The sequence below is a fragment of the Psammomys obesus genome, unplaced genomic scaffold (assembly GCF_907164565.1).
Source record: "Psammomys obesus unplaced genomic scaffold, mPsaObe1.curated_primary_1811, whole genome shotgun sequence".
Classification (NCBI taxonomy): Eukaryota; Metazoa; Chordata; class Mammalia; order Rodentia; family Muridae; genus Psammomys; species Psammomys obesus.
In genome coordinates this window covers 10,284,683-10,306,531 of record NW_026596149.1, presented here as the reverse complement: position 1 = coordinate 10,306,531, position 21,849 = coordinate 10,284,683, and the positions used below count along the sequence as shown (strand labels likewise).

Sequence of the window (21,849 nt, the reverse complement as noted above, 5' to 3'; positions counted from 1 at the left end):
CTATCTATCTATCTATCTATCTATCTATCTATCTATCTATCTATCTACTTATTTTTTTATTTACAGCTCTGAGGATTACTTTGAGGACCCTGTGCATGGCTAGGAAGATAAAAGATAGATAGATAGATAGATAGATAGATAGATAGATAGATAGACAGACAGACAGATAGGTACAAGTAGGTCAGATCATTATACTGATCCCCTGTTGCTGTCCCTGGGAGGTGCCTGTGTATGGCACTGATTTTGGTCAATAAAACAAGAGGAAACCCAGTGACCTTGTGAGGTCAGGGTGCTGAACCCTGGCATGTTATGAACATTTGTACTTTACTCTGAGGTCAGTGGCTGCATTCCTTAGGGGCTGCTGTTCTGGGTGGTTCACCTTCCTCCTCTAAAACAGAGTATGTTCCCAGAGGCCAGATCACCTGCCCTTGACACTGTGCTTTAGGTTTGGGAAAGGCAGGCATCTTTGTCTACTGTGTCAGAAGGAGATCTCAGTGTGGCACAGGGTGGCTGGAACTAAGTGAGATTTAGAAGGAAGTTGATGTCACATTGGAGTTGACATTGCCACATCCAGGAACACAGTCTTGGACTCAGTCAGGGGTCCCAGTTCTCCTCCTTGGAAAGCTATGTGGCATCAGGCTCCCAAGAGAAACACAACATTTCCCGCAAGTTTTTGGTCTCTCTAGTTCCTTGGATTTGATGAAGCATTTCTAGTGAGAGGCCCTGAAGCCCTGATTTCCCAGGATTCCTCTGAGACTGAAAGGAAGTAGAGATTTATTGCATTACTTCACAAAAGAAAAAAAAAAGAATATTGGAGAGTTACTCTATCAAGTGTTAGTACCTTGGGAATAAAATTCAGTTGCTCAATTTCCCCTGGCAAGCAATCTTTCTGACCAAGCCAACTTCCATCAACTCCTATTCCCCTCAAAATCTTCAGGTTAAAAAAAAGAGAATTTTCTGCTTGCTTGCTTGCTTTCTCAGGGCAGGGTGGGTGGACTTCAGCAAAGTCTACCGTGACTTACCTTCACGGCATAGTAGTGAACGCCGTAGGTGGGGAGCGACTCCACGATGCTCATGTAGCTGTGAAGGCAACGCACACAAACAGCACGCGTCAGTCAGGAAGCAGAACCCCTCCACACAGATGCTCCTGTGCTGTGTGATGAGGCTCTAGAGTGGACATTAACTTGGAAATGAGCAGATACAGCCCTCTTCCTACATACCTTTCCAAGTAGAAATAAAAAACCTTGATAGGGTGGCCTGTTAACATGCATAGTCTTGTGTGTATGTTGTATGTATGTTGTATGTATGTATGTATGTATGTATGTATGTATGTATGTCTATGTGTGTGTATGCTTGTGTTTGTACACCTGTATATACAAGTGCAGGTATGTGTAAGCTGATGTGGGATGTCTTTCTCTATTACTCTCCACATGATTTTTTTTTGAAACTGGGTCTCAGTGGTGTGGAGCTCACTGATTTGGCCAGGCTGGCTGGCTATTGGGGACCTGCTTATCTCTGCCTTCCTAGGGCTGGTGTTACATGGTGCCATTATATTATGCACATTGCCATGCTTGGTACTTATGTGGGTTCTGGAGATCTGAACGGGGTCCTTCTGCTTACAGAACAAGCACTTTCCTGGCTAAGCTGTCTCCCCAGCCCCCAAACACAATCTTAGTGAGCAATCAGAAGGGCCACTTACTTCACAATTGCTTGTCCTCTCGTCTGGCCATTCAGCTTCTTGTAGTACTCAATGACTCTGTCTTCACTAGAATCAGAGGAAAGCGTTCTGACATTAGAGGCTGAGAGCATCCTGCCCCCTGAGCACTAAGACTTTTCAACTTCCACCCTCCTGAGAACCTCTGAGGAAACAGCAGCTGGAAAGTAATTGTGTCCTGGAATGATGTTTCACAATGCTGCTCAAGTGAAGTCTAAAAGACTTGGTGGGGACAGAAAAACCTGCTTTCTCCTCAGAGGACTCATGTTATCTTTAACTCAGACTGCTCCTCCGCTGGATAAGATTAGCATGCAGGTTTGGGGGGCTGTTCTTTGCAAGATACCATGGGATAAGATAAGATGAAGAAGCGGTTGGCACCGGTCACTGAGGAGACTGCTGTTAAGTTTGCTTAGCTTACAGGCCCTTTTTGCACAGGGTCTGGGGCAGTGTGGTAATGTTGATCCTATCCAGTGCTCCAGGGCCAAGCTTTTCAGAATAGTCAAGGACTCAGACCTTCCAAGGAGGAGAGAAAATTCCTGAATTTGGGTCTGGTTAATAAAATTCCCAGGGACACACTGGGAAAACAACATACTAGCCAATTGAGTGAAGTTGCAGCTTATTTGTCTTTTGAGGTTTTACATCTAAAACTAACAGGAGATTAGACGGCTTCTCGGTGACAGTGGCTAGCCAGAATTTGCTTTGACAGAATAGAGTGTGGTTTGGGTAATAGTACAACCTTCACGGGGAAGTGATGGATGCCAAGATAGGTGGGAGCAATGGCAGCTCCCACTACAGCTTCAGGGCTCACAGAGCCAGTCCGTGGAAAGAAAGGGGGACAGCTGTCAGCAAAAGGCCGTGTGTCTCACCTACTCGGGACAACCCTAAAAGCCTCATCCTCCATACTCTTTCCTATAGCTTTGACTTTGATTCCCACTGAATTGCTTGTCGTTTCTTCAACCACCAGCAAGGGGACCCCTTCAATTTTCTAAAAGCGCTCCATGAAAGGGAGTATATCCCAAGACTTCATTAGCTGATCTTGGGCATCCATTATTAATTCCTTATCCCAGAATTTAGGTGGAGCATTCTCTTATTTTTTTTCTGTTTTCCTTACCTAGGTTCTCCATTGGGGTCCCCATTTTATAAGTTCATGACCTATGATGGCATGCTTTCTACCCATATAACTGTGATTTGATGAGGTCAACTTCCCAATTCGTGGTCAAGCCAACCAATGGGTACTCAAGCCTATTTCTTTCCTAGCTCTGGGAGAGAGCATCCCTGAGGTGGGGGTGGGAGACTGAAAGTCAGTAGGATGCTGTGAACGTAAGCAAGAACTGAGAAACTTCAACAACATTAAGTCCCAAACACGGACAGGCAGCTGTTCCACTGGCCTGACCGCAAGGTCTCACAGGGCCTGACAGCTGCAAGAACTGCCTCCGCCCCCAGCCTTGTCCAGCTGCCTGCTATCTGAAGCCATCTGGAAAGCCACAGCGGTGACCTCCTCTCGCCTCCGCCTTCCCCACTTCTTCCTCCACATTAAGCCAAAAGAGGCCTGTCATGTGGTGACATACTCAGTGCCAGCTGGGGTCTCATCTAGCCTGTCCCAACTCCACTCCATTCTGTCCCACCTGTCTCTGGAACCTACGGAAGGGATGGGTACCCCTAGCTCTGCAGACCATGACTATAACACCTCAGATCCTTTTAAGGATTGGACAGAATAACAAGGAGAAATGCTCAAGTTATAGAAAATTGAACCCCAAAGCACTGTCCACAGGGCATGATGTCATGCACATTAGCAGGACAGAACGGCACCTTCACACTGGCTAGGTCTTGCTGGGAAGTTACATTACCACTCTGCAAACAAGGAGATACGGAAACACATGCGTGGCAGGAGGGGCAGTAGTGTCGGTGCTGGTGCTAGGGTTTCCTGTCTTGCAGGAGTTGTCAGCCTGCAGATCCAAGGGTTCAGTCTTTATCTATACTGTCGAGGTGACTGGGGTGCCTGGCAATCTGTAACCGGGCTCACTATGGAGAATTCAGGCAGGTCCTAACACCCTCATTCTGTGGTCTTGGGAGTGTCCCTGTAACCTGTAAAGATGCCTCTTTGATAGGGAAGCCATCACAGAGCATGAAGTCCATACTTAAGGGAAAAAAACCGAAAGGAGAATGGCAAAATGACTCAGCATGCATGTGGACCTTGTACTGCCTTCCAGTTACACAGTGTGGCTTATTTTCTCTTCTAATTACAGTCCGAAGTAGCTTGGTGTGCTCAATCCCATGGTGCAGATGGAGAGAGAGGCCAGATTGATATTTATAACCCCACTATTCACAGACCTGTCTGATACTGTGATGAAACCCATGACTTTCCCAGAATGTCACTTGAAAGGGCTCCCAGTGACCAGTCTTGGCACAAAGGAAGCTCACTGTATGTCTGGATGCCAGTGGGAATGAAAAGCCAGGAAGAACGAGTAATCTACATCCTTAGTTCAGGAACGAGCAGGGCCGCTGAGACTGTGTGGCATGGAGAAGGGAAAGGTGTCTGCCAACCAAGGGGTCATGGTCGACTTTGACAATGAGTGGTGATGTGGGGGAAGCACAGAGAAGCTTCGTGTACTAGCTTTTTCCTTTTATTCTGTATCTATACACATGACATCTTCCCTCTGCTCCAGTCTTTGCTTTTTAGAAATTCATGTAAGTAGGTTGAGAAAGCAGAGGCAGCCACAAGCAGCTGAGTACAAGGTAACAAGGTGGGGACAAAGTGAAAGGGCCATGGATTCTTTTGGCATCAGATTGGTCCATGCTATGGACTCGTTCACAGCTGGGTGTGACTGAAGGTATCTGGCTTCCCTGCCCTGCCACTCTCCCAGTGCATTAGACAGCTGAATGTACACTCATTGGTCTGGGTGAGGCCTTAGGAAGGGGCTGGCCTGGTCACATGGCTAAAGGATATACTGGTAAGATGGCTGTGGGCAAATCGTTCAGGTAGAGATGTTCACGTTGACAAAAGGCAGAAAGCAGAGCCAGAAGGAAGGCTTTCTGTATTGGTAATAACATGAGCACAGAGTTGCTGGTGGAGACATGCAAGAATGATCCAGAATGGGAGGGGGGAGAGACGGGGAACCCTGAAGTTGGCATTGGGGTTGGTTTAACAGCGTTAGACAAAAAGGCACAATTGAGGGATGAATTAGGTCGAAGGCAATTCTGACTCCAGACATCTGCCGTCATTACAGCAGCCAAGTGTACTCATCCCTGCATGTGAGAACAATTGGCCTCTCAAGTTATCATCATCATCTTTTTTTTTTTTTTTTTTTGGATTTTTGAGAGAGGGTTTCTCTGTGTAGCCTTGGCTATTCTGGAACTCACTCTGTATATCAGGCTGACCCCGAACTCAGAGAGCCACCTGCCTCCGCCTCCCAAGTGCTGGAATTAAAGGCATGTCCCACAGCTGCCTGGCTCATCATCATCTTTTTACTGAGACAATCTCTCACTATGTAGCCCAGGCTGGCCTTCAACTCACTGATATCACTCAGACTGGTTTTGAATTTGTAGTCCTGCTCTTTATTTATAGCTACATTAACAAATGAAGAATGCTAACAGCAGGTCAGAGGTGAAGTGAGGAGTGGAAATCTACTGGTCGGAGCTCACAGGTCCAGCTCTCCATGGGCTTCTCAGAGAAGAGTGCTAAAGAGCTCTGCATCGTGATCTGACCCACCCCATCTGAAGGCATCCTTAAGTCTACTTAAATAACTGAATACATAGTTTATTTACTGTTGGAAGTGTCTAGACAGGGTGGAATACTAGTCTAAATATTTTAGAATGCAAGCCAGACTCGGTGAGACACGCCTGTAATCTCAGCACTCAGGGAAGGAGAGGCAGGTGGATCTCTCTGAGTTCAAGGCCAGGCTGGTCTATAAAGTGAGTCCAGGATAGCTAAGGCTACACAGAGAAACCATGTCTCAGAAAACAAAACAACTTAGAATGCATTTATAGGTGCTTGGTGTTATAATTTACTAGGAAACACCTGGGAGAGAGGAAAAAGCCTGCTTCTGTTGCCAAAGAAATGATACAGCAGCAGAACTCATGAACTGGACAAGCACAAGAAAGACTTTTTTTTTTTTTTGGAGACAGGTTTCACTCTGTAGCCCAGGCTGTCCTGGAACTTGCTGTGTACCATATTCTGGCCTGGAATTTGCAGTCCTGCCACAGCCTCCCCTAATTCTGGTATTATAGGTATACACCACTACCTCTGACACAGCGGGGAGGGGAGGAGGCTCGTGGAGCTGAACCCTGTGTAATCCTTGAAGAAGGGGAGACTTGATCCTGAGAAGATTCTGCGATAGGGTCTTACCAGTAGGCCAGGGAGGGGTGTTCCTTCAGGGCTTGGGTGGGAAGGGCTGGCAGTTTTTTCAGGTCGCTTCTCACCACCTCATTGCTGAAAGACAAAGTCAAGAAGCAACACATCACAGTCTGAGAACATGACCACCCTGCTTCATACGACCTGACTGACAGAGAGCTCCGACACCTGCTCACTTACAACGGTGGTGACAGAAGGAAGGTGTTTCTGTCTACGTGATACAATGGGAAAAGAACACAGGACACACAGAACTGAGGGGCCTCTTTTTCTCATGCAGAGCCAGGGATACACACGTGGACAGTCTCATCACCTCTGCTCTCACAGAGACACCTCTGCATGCTGGGTTCTGAGAAGCCCTGGGCTTCAATGTGGAAAGAAAAGGATCCCCTGGGGTGGGCCCAGGAGAAGCTTTCAGGGCCCCACAGATGGGCTCACAGACTCAAGAAGGGTAGAATCTCTGCTCACCCCTGGAGCACCACATGCCTCCCTTGATACACAGTGCTCATGATAGTCTTGGCTTAGATTCACCCCATGTGAAAACGGTTTCATCAGTGTGATACGTAAACAGCCCTTCCTTTGAATAAGCCTGGAGATTACTTAGCAAGTGGGAAGTGGATTATCAGGAGGACTATCCTGATACTATCAGGAGGTACTATCAGGAGGACTGATACAGCTGGTCCTGTATCAGAGTGTCAGACCCCATAAAAACACACGCTCAGGGTTGGAAGATAGTTTAAAGTCTCTTGGTTCAACCAGCCTTCTTCAGATGCTTAACTTCCCTCTAGCGTCCCAGGCATTCTCAAGGTTCATATTCATTCGAGTTATAGAAATAAAGTTGCCAGCAAATCTGTTAACGTTCTAAGTGAGTTTACTCTTCAGTGTTGAGCTATTCTTATGGCTACGTAACTAATATTCAGGTTATACACACCTCTCTTCAGTCATTCAGAAGTTCTGCAGCCCTTTACTCTAGGGGTCCCTGCTGTTTATAGTCACACTCAGTTTCTAGAGCCATCGACAGTATACACTTGGATGTGGTTCTGGTATCTAAATAGTGTCTTCTGAAATGGACCCATTCCAAAGCCTCAGGCTCATCAGCTGGGCTTGCCAGAGTTCATCTTGTGGAGACTTGTATTAGATCCATGGCACTAATCCTGGGATATTGGCAGCTTTTTGTGTTGTTCATATAAAGCTGGGTAAACATTGGCCACCAGGAACCTGGACCATACCACATAAAAGCAATGGATAGGAGATCCATTGGAAAGAAGGAAAAAGGAAGGAGGAGGAAAGGGATGGGAAGGCCACAGAAACATGAAAAGCTCTTGGGTTGACTGGAAAGAAATCACCTTAAACCTACGCTGTCAACTTACGGATCAAAAGTTGTTTATATCCTGCATGGAAAACAATGCCAACAGCAATGGCATTAGCAGCTCCATCAATAAAAGCAACTGGGGAAAGCCATGCCAGTAATCCAAGTTCATTTCCGTGGCATCTAGGAATCATGGCTGTTCAGGAGCATTCGAGCTGCTGTCACTTTCCACATGTACCAAGCAGCAGGGACAGGAATGTTCATCTATTCAACTTGAAGCAGCCAGTCAGAAGGGAATTCTCAACTTTGAATTGGTTGACTAGATGTATCCAAGGGCTTGGGCCATTGCAGTCTTGGCAGCATGGAAAGGGCTTGTTATCTCCTGGCCATAAGCTAGAGCCCATACAGTTATAAAGTACCAGGGAAGAGAGAGATGAGATAGGATGCGGTCCTCACCCGAAATGTGTTCATAGGTAGCTGAGGAAACGAGAGATGCTCATTCAGAGATAACTGACAGTGGGGACCAGTGTCTGACCGTGTTAACTTCAACAAGCAGTATGAAGGTTCTGAGGAAATAATGCCTTTTTCAGGTCTGCTGTGAAAACAGCAGGGGTGCTGTGAAGGGGGATGAAAAGCAAGTCTGAAGGCAGACGACCTTCAGTGATACATAGGTAGGGTCCAAAGTGTTCCAGGAGACAATGGCAAAGCCACTGGAGCTGTTCAAAGAGGGCAGCCCCTGGTGTTTCAGAAAATGAGGTTATCAACTATGTCTGAGAATTGCATGCCAGGGAGGCATGATTGGAGCCAACATTGAGTTGGCTAAATACTTGAGACTCTGCAGTGGTGGACAGAGGGTTTTTTCTGTCCACTTAACTATGAATTTACCTGAACATGGAAATTTGACTCAGTGGCTCATCAGTGCCAAGGGTGATTCCTTAAAATATCCAAAGGCACTCTTGCTGGGTCAGGTTTCATTTGTTGGAACTGTGAGATATATCTTTGTGGAGCTGAAACCTGAGTCCAGGTGCCTTCCTCCCATCACATCTAAAATGTATTTGGGGAAGGAATCAAAAAACACAAAGATCGTTTTACCTACCAACCACAGGTTTGTTGGCAAACAAGCATCCCTGATGACAGCCACAGGCTTTACTTCCTTGCTGAGGCTTGCCATGGATTCTCTTGTTCTCCCCCAGGGCAAGGTTACACAGAAAAGTATATGAAAAGCCACCAGGGCATGAAGCCTGTCCAAATCCATTATACTCTGGAAGAGATCCATGACTCCCAGGTCTCCCGAGAGGATGGGGATATAGACATGTTCTGTTTGCCTTTTTGCTGTTTATAAACACCTGCAGTCACTTAAAGGTGTCCAGCCCTGTCAGTCCAGCCAGCACCTGCAGGTGGAAGTCAGAGAGCCATCCTAATGTTCTATAGCCTGACTGTGCCTCTGACCCTGGCAGCTAAGAAGGATGGGCCTCGTTAGAACTCGGGTGAGAGGAAGTCACCTCAATGAGACAGGTGGCTGCTCCACCTTAGGACTCTTCAAAGCTATAGCCTAAAACAGGTACTGAAAGTTCCCAGCTTTCTTGTCCAGGGACTGCCACTGTGGGCATTTCCCCAGAGTTTGGTAGGCCCGACATACACTAGCTTAAAATACACCACAAAGCGGTTCATAGTCCTTTTCTGGCCTTCACAGATGCTGTACTCATGTGCACACACAGTATAAATAATATATATTTAAATCTAGGAAAGAACATTATCAGAAAATTCCCCTTGGGTCAAGTGAGATGTCCATACATTGGGGAAGAAGCATGGGTTCTCTGGAGTATGCTTCATGCGGAGGAGCGCTTGTTGAAACTATTGTTTCAGAAACAAAACCAGCGCAGCATAAGAGAGTAAGAAATTTATAAATGGGGTGATTAGAATGTTATGCTAGCACCGAGCTAAATCCTCCATATTTGATGGGCATATCATGAAGCTGTGGTTCTCTAGGAAGAGAATGTTAGTCAAGTAGAAATGTACAAATCTTTGCACACATTTCCAAAACCTACAAGGCTCCAGAAAACAAATCCTTCTTACCCTGTTTGGTGGCAAGCCCATTTTTCAACTCAAGGGTATGTTTTATTATCCCTTCCATCCAGCAGAAACATTTATCTTCCTTCTTCTTTCTCCCTTTCCTTCCTTTCCAACATCTGCCTTTTTCTTCCTCCTCCTCATTCTATCCCAACCCACCCGGACAGGGTTCAGTTTCATGTAGCTTAGGCTGGCTTCCAACTCCCTATGTTGCCAAGGTTCATCTTGAATTTACAAACATTATGTATATTCATCTTATATGTATAGATGCTTAGCTTACATATATATCTGTGTACCATGTGCATGGCTGTGGAGGACAAAGAAGGTATCGTATCTCCTAGAACTGGAGTTACAGAAAACCATCTGTGACTGCCATGTGGGTCCTGGAAACCGAACCTGGGTCCTCCTGCAAGAGCAACTGTTCTTAACTGCTGAGACATCTCTCCAGTCCCTGACCTTGAGCTAATTCTTGATCCTCTTGCCTCTACCTCCCAAAGGTTGGCATCACAGACACACAGCACCACTTCTGGCAGCATCTGTGTCTTTGTCCAGGGAGAATGATTTCTATGATGCCAGTCCTGCCTGGTCAGGGAGTTAATTCCTACCAGGGTCCAGGGTCCAGCCATTTAAACACTTGTCTGAGTTCTGAGAAATTCTGAATTGAGCGATTCTGAATCTGGAACCATTGGGACCCTCAAATTTCAGATATTCATTGCCAGTCCACATTTCTTTCTTCTTTAGTACAATACCTAGAAAACTCCATGTGGATGAGAAGTGAAGTTATAGACTTATTACTATTGATCTTCAACAAGTGTACAAGAAACAATTTTTGTTCATTCCTTTCTTCTTTCTTTCTCCACGCCACTTTGTTTTCTGTTGGTGAGCCAAGGTACCCCTGAGGTCATAATAAATGAAAGAAAGAAAAGGATGACAGCACACATCCATTTCCTTCTCATTGCATGCTCTGCCCAGATGTGGAAGAATGGCTCAGGGAAACTGGTGGTTAGAAGGTGTTGCAGAGATCTTTCATATGAGATTCACGTATATGTGAAACTTTTGTCATTGCATTTGACATCTGTAGACCAAGGAAAACATCTGGGGACTCAGAGGTTATTTTCCTCCAGGAGACTCTGGATTTTTGACATGTACTATGGGCTACAATACACTCATGAATTATTTATCCTCCATTTCTGATGCTAATCACTCAACTATATGAGTATTTATTCCTTTGAGAGTTTTTAATTTTTCTAGGCTTCAAGGAAATTCTTGTGAACTTCTCAGTTGGTTGTAAATGCATAAAATGCAAACCAAGTTAAGATTTCTTTTCTTAGCCTATGATTTCAGGCAAATAATTTCACTCAAACAGTATGAGAGAAAATAACTGATTACTTCTCTGCTATGTCAGCCTTTAACTTGAAAATCTCAACTTTAAAAATTTGACAGTGTCATGACCATAAACCTCTGAACCTCTGTGCTCCTCAGAGTTCACTCAAAATGTGATACCAAGAGCAAATCCATATTTAACAAAAGAAAAAAGCTGTCACAACACAAAGTTCCCTCCTTACATTATATCTGAACAGTTCCCATAGGATTTGAACAATATCAGCTTGCAAAAATAAATCAATGTGTTTTTACTCTTTGAAATGTAAATCACACACTCAAAAGCACAAATGGACTTCTCTGCACAAAATAATGCTTTCTGGAAACGTTTATAACTTTTTTGTGTGTGAATGCTTCACTTAAAGCTCTCAGATTCTGTTCCCTTTGAAAGCTGTTACCGGCATGACAGAGGCCTGCTGCTTCTCAATTACTCATGGCTCTCCAGGTCATTTTCAAATCATGGGAAAACTACACACACACCCTCTCTCTTTTGAAACAGCAGATATATGAGAATATATTAATTTCAGTTCATTGAGATGAGAGGTGTGCGTCAAGTTTAACAGATGATATATTTCTTTTCTCGGGAACTTGCCACTAAGGGAACTGACACATTTAAATGCGGCAGAACTGGCTGGGTTATGAAAGCTGTTTCCTAAATGTGAACCATTCCTGACATAAATGTCCATGGTTTGTATTTTCTTTCCCACTTCTTACCTAAAAAGTCTTAACAAATCCATTTCTCTTACTAGGGGAGAGTGACAGCTATTTTCTCTTTTATGGCAATTCAGCAATTGTGGCAATCAGGTGTGACAGTGCCTGTTCGTGATACTGGCATTTGGGAGGCTGAGACAGGAGAATCCTAAGTTTCAGTCTAGCCTGGGTTACAGAATATAAGACCCTATAACAACTTTCCCTACCCTTTTCCCAAATATCCACTTGTATGAAAATATACACCAAATAATCAAAAAGTATAATAAAGGCTTATGATAATGGAACTTGTGTTAGTTAGATGTGAATCATTTGTGTAAATGAAAAGCTATGGCTTTAGCAATCTACAAACTTTGATTTGTAGATGTGGTGGTTTGAAAAATGTCTCAAGGCTCATTTTGTTGGATAATTGGCCCCCAGTGGATGGCACTGTTTTGGGGAGGTATAAATCTTTTAGGAGGTATACTCTTGCTGGAGTAGGTTAACTGGGGATAGGCTTTAACGGTTTCTACTTTTGATACACTTCCTGTTCTCCTTTTCTGCTTCCCTGTGTAGATGAATATGTGAACAGTCAGCTTCCTGCCATGATGAACTCTATCACTCTGGAACCATAAGTCAAATAAGCTACTCATTTTTAAGTTGATTTTGGTCATAGTATTTTATCAAAACAATGAAAGAGTAGCTAACACAACAGTGTTGTTTTAAAGTTAATCAACACTAATCCTCTTGGCCGGACAACAGGATAATTTTGTCATCTTTTGAAAGTTAGTCATTGGCTATGAAGGCATATACCATGTTTTAAAGACTTTTTTTTTTTTTTTTAACAAGAAAATGAGATCTTCCTTTTCCAGGAACTTCTAATTTCTTGCCCATGACTTGCATGTTCTAGCTTGACTATAAAAACCTCAAAGCCTAGAATTTTCAGAGATTGGTAAGCCCATTTTAGTTTACATTAACTGCTAATATACCTTCAAAGGGGGCAGACCAGATTTCAAAAGTAGAAAGAAAGAAAACAAACAAACAAACAAGAGAACACTGCTTTTTGTTCATCAAAGTTTCTCTCTCTCTAGACTAGTGACCTTATAATCCCATGGTTTATAGAAGATAAAATATTAAAAGGTCATTATGCTTTATGTGTTTAATTACTCTCCCAGGGACCTAAGAACATGTGGCTTCTGGAAGTCAATGGGAATGTTTCAGCGTAAATAAACACAGCAACTCCTCTTTTGAAAATCAACCTCTTGTGTTAATGAAGGGCTGCTATTTGTCTCTACTGGTTGAACAATACATTGCTGTTTCTAAAAGCAGGATTTTCTTTTTGGAAAGATATACAAGGAGAACCCTACAGACGCTATCTCACGAACATGGTAATATCTCTTCCCAACCACTAGCCAGCCCCCACCCCCATAAGCTCAGATTCTTTCATACAGGTGAGCATTTATTTGTGTACAGAGGATATTATGGCTTTAATCTGAAGTGTCTCCCATGTTTTAATGCTCAGTCCCTAGCTGGGGGTGCTGTTTTGGCTGTCTGGAAACTCTGTTAAGTGGGGTCTAGCTGAAGAAAGTAGGTTGTCTACTGGAGGAGGATTCTAGCAGATAAATGATCCCAGGCCACTTTCTGTCTCGTGTTCTGCTTCCTCTAAGCCATGTTGTGGATACTTCCTCCCACTACCAAGATGTTCTGTACCAGTACACGAGGCCGAACAACCATGGATTAAATCCTCTGAAACTGTGAGTTCAAATGAATCTTCAGTTGTTTCTGTCTGTTATTTTGGTCGCAGTATCATAAAAACTAGTAACAGTGTCATAGAAGCTAACTTCCAGACAGTCAATCTTTTCCTTGCTGGGCTGTGTTTTTCTGGAATGCTGAGCCTCTTGCTGCTTCTTATCGTTTCCTACCTCTGAAGTGTCGTGGTGGCATTTGCTAAACGGGCAAGCCACCCAGACAGACACACTGTGCTTCAGAGTCTTTTTCAGTCAGCTTACTCGTCCTAACACAGCTTGTGCTGCCAGGACTTGCCGCAGTGATTAGCACCAGCACCTCTAGTCTTCTGTCACAAAGGTGTTTCCAGGTCCCAGTAGACAGCCCAGGGCATCAGAGCTGCAGCAATTCCATTTCAATAAAGCGTGTTTCCAAAAATTCTTTGCAACAGATGTCGTTACTTGTCCCAGATGACTCTCCCCAGCCTGCCCCTCCCAAATAAAATCACTTTACTCTAATCAGAGCACAAATGAAAACATTTTCATTTTAGTGGCTAGTTTAAGGAAGCCACTCAAACACTTGGCAGACTGGCTGCCTCTCAGCACACTGCGTTCTATATGGTTCTAATGGACATTCCAAAGTGGTGACACTTAGCTTCATGTTTTTCAATTTCACTATCAATTATATTTTAGTCATTTATATACCATGAAAAAAAATTAAAAAACAGAAACCTAAGACGGAATTGAGACTAGAGAGGAAAAGAATGCTTCATAGCCTTATAGCCTCTTTCATGAGTCATGTGTCCCTTTGCCTGTATTGTACTGATGGTTCTTTATGTCAGAGGTGCTGTGGGTTTGGACAGCAATGATTAATGGAGCTTATGTTATAAATTAATATCCCAGGTTAGTTCTGAGACAGAGTAGTACACCCTATAGCCCAGGCTGGCCTGCGGCATTGTGTAGTGCAGGCACATCTTCACTCTAGGGTGGTCCTTCAGCATCAGCCTTACCTGGTGCTGACGTAACAGGCACGAGCTTCATGACCAGTGTAAAATAATTATTTTCTAAAAAGTTTGTATCATGCATCCAGAAAGTTCCAAAGAGCTAATTGATGCTGATGATGAGGTGATTTTCAAGATTAGTGAAAAGAGAAGGGTCAGTGGGGGTTTTAAAACAACTTTCCCATATGATAAAATGTCCCCAAAACAAAAACAGCCTCAAGTCATTGTCCCTAGTAGCTTGTTTAGTGCAGTGCTGTGATGTCCTCTGTTAAGTCAAATTAGAGTATCGCTTGAAAGTTTGGGTTTCCTATGGTTTGATTTAACAGGTGTTTTGTTGTTGTTGTTTGTTTGTTTGCAATGACTTTAGCAAGAAATGGATAAATAGATATGACATTTCCACAGCACTCAAGGGGTTTTAAAAGGTGTTAAATAAAAACATCCTGAGAGGGACTTGGGAGTGGACTCAGTGATTAAACTACTTGCTATATAAGGATGGGACCTGAATTCAGATCCCCAACCACCCATGTAAAAAGCCATGCATGGTAGTTAGTGTCTGTGACGCCAGCTGGGAAGAGGAAACAGGAGGATCACGGGGATTCAATGGCCAGCCACTCCAACTAATCAGAGAGGTCTAGATTCAGTGAGAGACTGTCTCAGAAAAGAAGGCGGAGAGTGATATCAGAAGGTGTTTGATATGTAGGCCTCCGGTCTCCATAGGCACATGTACACACGTGCGCCTTTGCACATATCTACAGATACTCCACACACACAAAAAGGGGTGAGCATTCAGGAAACCGTAATGGACACTGTAATGAATAAAGCTTGTGTACAGAACAGGCACTATCTGCTGGCCGACTAATCTGGATCCCTAGTGATTACATGAGAACGTTGCTTTATTCTGTATTGGATGCACTCCACCTATAGCTGCCTTGATTGATAGCTCGGAGGCTGTTTAACTGTTTTCAAACAGAAATGCCAACTCTGCTCACTTCCTGAGTGGTGACACATACGATTTGTTTTTAAACATGAACACACATTAGGAAACGAAACGAGATTACTTGTGCTGTGCTACGGAAAATAATACAAGTGAGAAAACATTATTTCTAGATAAGACTATTTCCTACCCCTTTCTGATAGCATACAAATGTGTCCACCTTGTGACCGAATATCAGCATGCACGGTACACAGTTCTCACTATCACAGGCACTATTTAGTTAACTGTCTATACCTCAGCCATTGGCTTTCAGCACTGCTAACCCAGTATTTTATTGTCGAACTCAGTAAGAATGCTGGCTGTGGTAGCACACACCTTTAGTCCCAGTGCTCAAGAGGTAAAGGCAGGCTCATCTCTGGGAGTTCAAGGGTCGCCTGGTCTATATAGTGAGTTTTAGGATAGCCAGAGCTATGTAGAGAGACCCTGTTTCCAAAAACTACAAGAAGAGGATGTGAGCATTTCTCCTGACTGGAAGAGGAAACAGGCAAGAAAACCTCCTGGGATGTGTGGAGTAAACAGAGGCCCAGAGAAGAGCCAAAAGAGCCCTGAGTGCCACAGCAGAGTGGCTCTTCCCCAGGACCGTCTTCATGTCCGTCTTTTTTAGTGCATGCTATGTCAGCACTTCCGCCTCTCTCAATTGCAGAGATAACCTTCCTTCTCCTGTGCCTCAACAAAGATGCTCCTATGGTTTGTTGGTTTTTAATGCTCACTCCACCTAATCAGATCACACCTGGCAAACTGCTGAGGGTAGAGATGCAGGGCCTGGGGCAAGAGAGGCTTTTAGGAAGGATTGGATCAAAGACCCCTCACCTCAGGCTGTGAAAGAATTACTTTGACTTAAATTTTTAAACTTTATTTTAATATGCGTTGGTGTTTGGCTTGCATGTTTGTACACTGCATTAATGCAGTGGCCTTGGATGTCAGAAGAGGGTGTCTAATCCTCTGGAACTGGAGTTGTAAATGGTTGTGCGTTGTCAGGTGGATGGTGGGACTTGAACTCAGGTCCCCTGGAAGAGAAGCCAGTATTTTTAACCACTGAGCCATTTCTCCAGGCCCAGAGTTACTTTGATTTTTGTGTGAGGCCATTAATTGAAAAGGCTATTGATCACCTAGACTCTATGTATCCTTGGAAGTGAGCCTTAGATCCTGTGTTAAACATATAAAAGCCTTCTCCAAATGTCTGTATTTCTAAGCTGATTTTTATTGATGTTATTAAGGAGAGCATATTTATGACAGGTAATGTTTACAAATTAAAACTATTCATTTCACTATTTTAATGTTTACAAATTAAAAGAACCATGTGTTAATGAGTAATGTCAAACTCTAGTTTCTACAAAATTAAAATAATAAAAATGGCAAATCAAAAATGCCTGATATTCAGCCAACAAACCAACTATGGTCAATTCCTGCTTTTAGAGAACCTTCCTAGAAGTGGCTTGCAAGAGGCACACATAAGAAATGAAACCTCAGATTTGGCAGTAGTGGTACACACCTCTAATTTCAGCACTTGGGAGGCAGACACACATGTATTTATGTGAGTTAGAGGCCAGCCTGGTCTACAGAGTGAATTCCAGGACAAATAGAGAATAGAAATACCGTGTCTTGAAAAACCAAAAAAGAGAAGAGAAGGAGGAGAAAGAGGAAGAGGAGGAGGAAGATGACGGGGAGAAAATGGAGGGGGGTGATGAGGAGAAATGTTCCCCAATTCAAGCAGATTCTACTTTGGTAATAGTAGAATTATTACCAAAATTATTTGGTAATAATTTTCTTAATATTTATTATTTTTCATGTGTGTAGTGTATGGATGTGGTATGTGGGTATGAGCACATGTGCACGCAGGTGTGTGGGAATTGGAGGTTGGCATCAGGGTTCTTCCCCGATTGCTCTACACTTAGAGTCTCTTACTGAGCCTGCAGCTCTGTTCTATCAAGCTGTCTGGCCAATGTGCACTGGGAGAATCCTTCTGTCTTTGTCTCCATACCTACTCACAGTGCTGCAGCTACACACAAGCTATACCCAGCTTTTTATATGCTGAACTATAGTCCTCAGGTTTGCACAGTGGCCCTGAGAATTCTGAAGTGTTATTGATCTTGAGCCCCTTTCAGAAAGCGGTGTGCTCTCAGGGGCTTGCACATCACAGCTCCCCTCGGCACTCTGTGGGGTGAAGTTATGGGATGAGACAAACTGACCTCGCATGAACTGACTGACCTTCTCTTCTCCCGACAGCCACTTCTCTCTCTAGACAGCTGCAGCTACAAAAAGCTGCTAAACAGTTCTGACCAATGACACACCCTTTGCATATCTGCTTTCAGCTAACACGCTGGCATGCTGGAGCCCACGAGGGGGCCATGAAGGATTGGCAGGCCAAGCCCTGCTCTTCCTCCTCCCTGGAGGTTGGTCTGTGTGGCCGCATTCCTGTGATCTGTGGGGACAGATGAGGTTGTTTCCAGTCCACATTCCAGCCTGTCAGGGTGCTCTCAAAAAGAAATACTATTTGCAGCAGGGTTCCGAGCTGGCCAATGGAAAAGTCTCTTCAGGGTTAGTAGACTAGACATTGGACCCCACTAAATTTGTGGACTTTCAACCAGTTTTCACAGAACTGCAGAAGTCTTTTTGTAGGTGGGCTCAACATTTTTGAAACCCTCAGATCTAATCTCAAACTCAGGTCAGAAGAAAGGAGCAAAGAACAGATTACAAGCTGTAGTTTCTACAAGCTGAACAAGCTTCATTCAACAAATTCAGTAAATGGGCACTGGCCATATGCCAGGTTCAAGGTCTCCAGTTGAGGCCTCTCATACCCATTATGTAGTGAAAAATCTCACTCTCTTTCTCTCTCTGCTTCCTGCCAAAGACTTGAGATCGAGGCAAAGCTGTCATAGAGCTCTCGTTACAGAAAACAGTGGATCTGAGATAAAGGGACTACGATTTAGGCCAATGAATCAGCTAACTCGAGCTCACAGGCTCAAATTATACATCCTCTCTTGTTTTGTATGGCCTGTGAACTAAAAGTAGTTCTTACATTTTTAAATAAAGAAGGTGAGTGAGAAGAGAGGGAAGGAGAAACAGGAAAAAAGAAGAAGGGAGAGGAAGAAAAACTCTTGATACATGAAGATTTATGTAATATCAACTGTCCATTTCTCTAAATAAAGTTTTATTGAAACAGAACAAGTTCTCCTACCACATGACTCTCCTTCAATACGTGGAAAAAGTGCAGTGAAGATCATACGGGAAAGCCAATAGGTGGCCTTTACAGAAAATGTTTGCCAACCGTTGTTAGACTTTAAAATATTTCTTTCCATTTAGCTGAGGTATTTGACTGAAACTATACACCTCAGGTCTGGTTAGGGTACATTTATAGAGTAAAAAGCCTCCAGAGATGACAACATGCAGATGTGTGTTTGTGTGTGTGCAAGAACACCCTCTGTGCAGGGGAGTCTGGGGACCAGAGGACACGTCAGGTCTTTAGTCACCTTCCTTATTTCTGTTTTGAACCCATCTCTCATGGGGCCTGGAACTCAGCAGTTTGGCTGACTGACTGACTAGTGAGTCCCAGGGATCTGCCTGTCTCTGCCTCTTTCTGCCCCAGTACTGGCGGTACAGATGCACAGTTGCTTTCTAAATCACAGCTGGGGCTTTGAACTCAAGTCCTCATGCTGGCACAGCAAACGCTTTATCCCCTGAACCGTCTCTCCAGATTTGATGTATATTTCATGTTGATACTAATTTTCTATATCATTTTGGGCCAGAACAGTGTGTCCGTTTCGTTTCGTTTCTTTTCTTTTCTTTTCTTTTTCTTTTTCCTTTCTTTTCTCTTGTCTTCTCTTTTCTCTCCTTCCTTCCTTCCTTCCCTCCCTCCCTCCCTCCCTCCTTTCTTTCTTTCTTTCTTTCTTTCTTTCTTTCTTTCTTTCTTTCTTTCTTTCTTTCTTTCTTTCTTTCTTCACTGTTTGGGATACAACTAGCCTCATTATGTGTTAAGTAGGTGTTATAGCACTGAGTTATAAGCCTCAGCCCTTGGAATGACTTGTTGTTTTGCTTTCTTGGCCATATAGTCATTTCTTTTTACAGACAGATTTTGATCCTAAAGAATAGGCTATCCTGGGCTGTCCCCGGTAGACGGTGATTAAACAGAATACCTAGAGAAAAAAAGTCTGTCTATACATATTATTATATTCCATATTATTATACATATTATTATTATTCCATTGAGGGGTAGCTAAATCCCCTTGCTATGAGGGATCTCTGAAGATTATGAGAGACTGGGGACAATTTCATTTCTGCTGCCCTGTGTGCAGTGCTTAATGAATGAATGACGAGAGCCAAGCCAGCAGCTCAACAGGACAACTCAAGCTGTCCTCAGGAAAGTCTACTTTTTTTCTCAACATAGCAGCTTTCCATGGAAGGCAGATAGGAACAGTATTTCTATTCTGTTAATACTTCCCTGAAACACGTGATAGTGATTTTTCTCTTGGAAGTCAGTGACTAAATTGAAAAGGAAAAAGATGTGTATCTACTTGTTAGAACTGTGAGGTTGTATGCAACCAAATTTACATCCCAGGAGTGATTCCTAGCTCCCCACAGACTCAGGACCAACACACCAGGCCTGTGAACAGTGGCCATTGGAGACACTGGGCTCTGAGCTCATCTTTTTAATAGCTCGAAGGAGGTTCACTTATTAAGAATACTGCCCTCACTTCCACCATGAATGCCCTGTCAGACTGCCTGTTCAGTTGACAGTATGACATCTGGATTTCACTCATTAATACACTGTCCTCCTACAAGATACATGCAAAGTAGTTTTATTAAATAATAAACAAGCAAAAAATATTTTTAAGCCAATATGAGAACAACTTTTGAGGACTCACCTAGAGAAATCTCCTTTTGCTTCCTGTGGAAGAAAAAAAAATGAGTGAATCATACATTTATTGTTAAGAATTAAGACTGTGTCCTATCATCAGGGCTACTTCTCTGCTGAAAAAGAGAAGACCAGCTTCCTTCTGCTGCAACACTCTTCTCTCTGGAATTCCATGAAGAAGAATGCTAGGCCAGGTGTGGCAGAACACTCCCGTAATTTCCAGTACTTGGGAGGCTCAGGCAGGAGAATTCTGAGTGTGAAATTAACCTTGGTTGCGTAGTGAGTTCCTTTCTGGTGGGTCAGAGTAGGGAGAATACAGACATGTGCCAACCAGAGTAAGAGACACAATATAAACTTTACAAAGTTATACAGAAGTTTATACTTCAAGGCCCTTGACTAACTAAATTAGGTCTAAAACTTCTAAACCGAGCATGTGTCTGGATAACACACACACACACACACACACACACACACACACACATCATTCCTCTCTTTCTTCCTTGCCCCTCTTCTCACTCTCTTTCACCCCTCCTTCTCTTCAGTTTCCCCTTCCCTCCTTTAATACATCCTTTATCTCTCGGCTCGCCCTCCCTTCTCTTCCTTGAGACAGCTGCAGTCTGCCCCCTGGCCCAATCTCCAAAGCAGCTGGGCGTACAGGTGCATGCCACAGTGCCAGGCTAGAGCAGCCCGCTTCTTCTGCCACTTTTGGAATTGTGAGCTGTTTCCCAATTATACCAAAGAATTGAGAGCCAGAGGCCACGTGGATGTCAGTGAGTTTGGGAGAGTATCTTGGACAGCAACACTTCTGGGGAGAATAACTTCATAATGCCACCATTATAGATGATACTATTATGTCTGCCTGTCCGTTTCAGGCCAAAGGGTTTCACGTTGCCTTCCTGGTGGACAGTAGGAGACTTTTGGGTGTGCATTTGGTTTTTCTCATGGCAAGAGAGGGTACCAAACTTAAAGAAAGTGGGGTTTGGAGGACCAATTGATTGCAGGTTAACCAGAACTCTCCCTCAAGGTCATATGAGAAGACCTTTAGGATAGAACAACTCTCTAATTATGGCCATGGCCTCAGCATTCCTTCCATCTTGTGGCTAGAAAAAGTAAGACAGTCAAACCGTAGGTGTGAAACATCCTTTCGTGTGTGTGAAACAACTCACCTGTAAGATGTAGGAAGCTAATTCAAACACCACTTCACTGTCAACATCAATAAGCTCCTGAAAAGAAAAACAAATCAAAGTGAGTCTCTTGTTTTATTGACTTAGTTTTGAATAATTAATTAATTAAAAACTTTAAAATGAAAATCTTGCAGTGTCATCCAGGCTGAGCTCAAATTCACGATCTGCCTGCCTCTGTCCACCAAGTGTGGAGTTCTGAGGCAAGTGTCGTTGCACTTTTTGTAAGGTTGGTTTTTAAACAGACTCCTTGCTGCAGCTCCCAGGAAGAAACCTGGCCTTTTTCGGAAGTTCCCCTGGAATCACAGATGCTTTTAGAATGTCTTTGGTTCTTTAGACAATTTCTCTGAGTGGCTTGGTCCTGAATATTCCCCAAGATCTTTTCAAAGATGCCTATGTGTCCTCTTCAAATCTGGATGAGACAGTAAGGAGTGGATCACGTCCAGACTTTTATAAACCTGCTCATCTTTTTATTTTTATTTTATGTGTGGGCATTTTGCCTGCATGTATGTCTGTGTACCATATGCATGCAGAAGGAAGGGGTGTGTGTGTGTGTGTGTGTGTGTGTGTGTGTGTGTGTGTGTGTGTG

General features: G+C 43.6%; 1 protein-coding gene across 3 annotated transcripts in view; it reads right to left on the bottom strand.

Moving 5' to 3' along the window:
- Window positions 1-21,849, bottom strand: part of Frmd4a (FERM domain containing 4A) — a 434,715-nt gene that overhangs the window by 75,783 nt on the left and 337,083 nt on the right. For all 3 annotated transcript variants that reach the window (XM_055593785.1, XM_055593784.1, XM_055593786.1), the window contains exons 6-10: window positions 21,246-21,302; window positions 20,090-20,112; window positions 6,060-6,143; window positions 1,700-1,765; window positions 1,023-1,080 (exon numbers count right to left, since the gene is read on the bottom strand). In XM_055593785.1, the coding sequence (XP_055449760.1) occupies window positions 1,023-1,080; window positions 1,700-1,765; window positions 6,060-6,143; window positions 20,090-20,112; window positions 21,246-21,302 (288 nt within the window). The remainder of the gene's footprint in view (window positions 1-1,022; window positions 1,081-1,699; window positions 1,766-6,059; window positions 6,144-20,089; window positions 20,113-21,245; window positions 21,303-21,849) is intronic.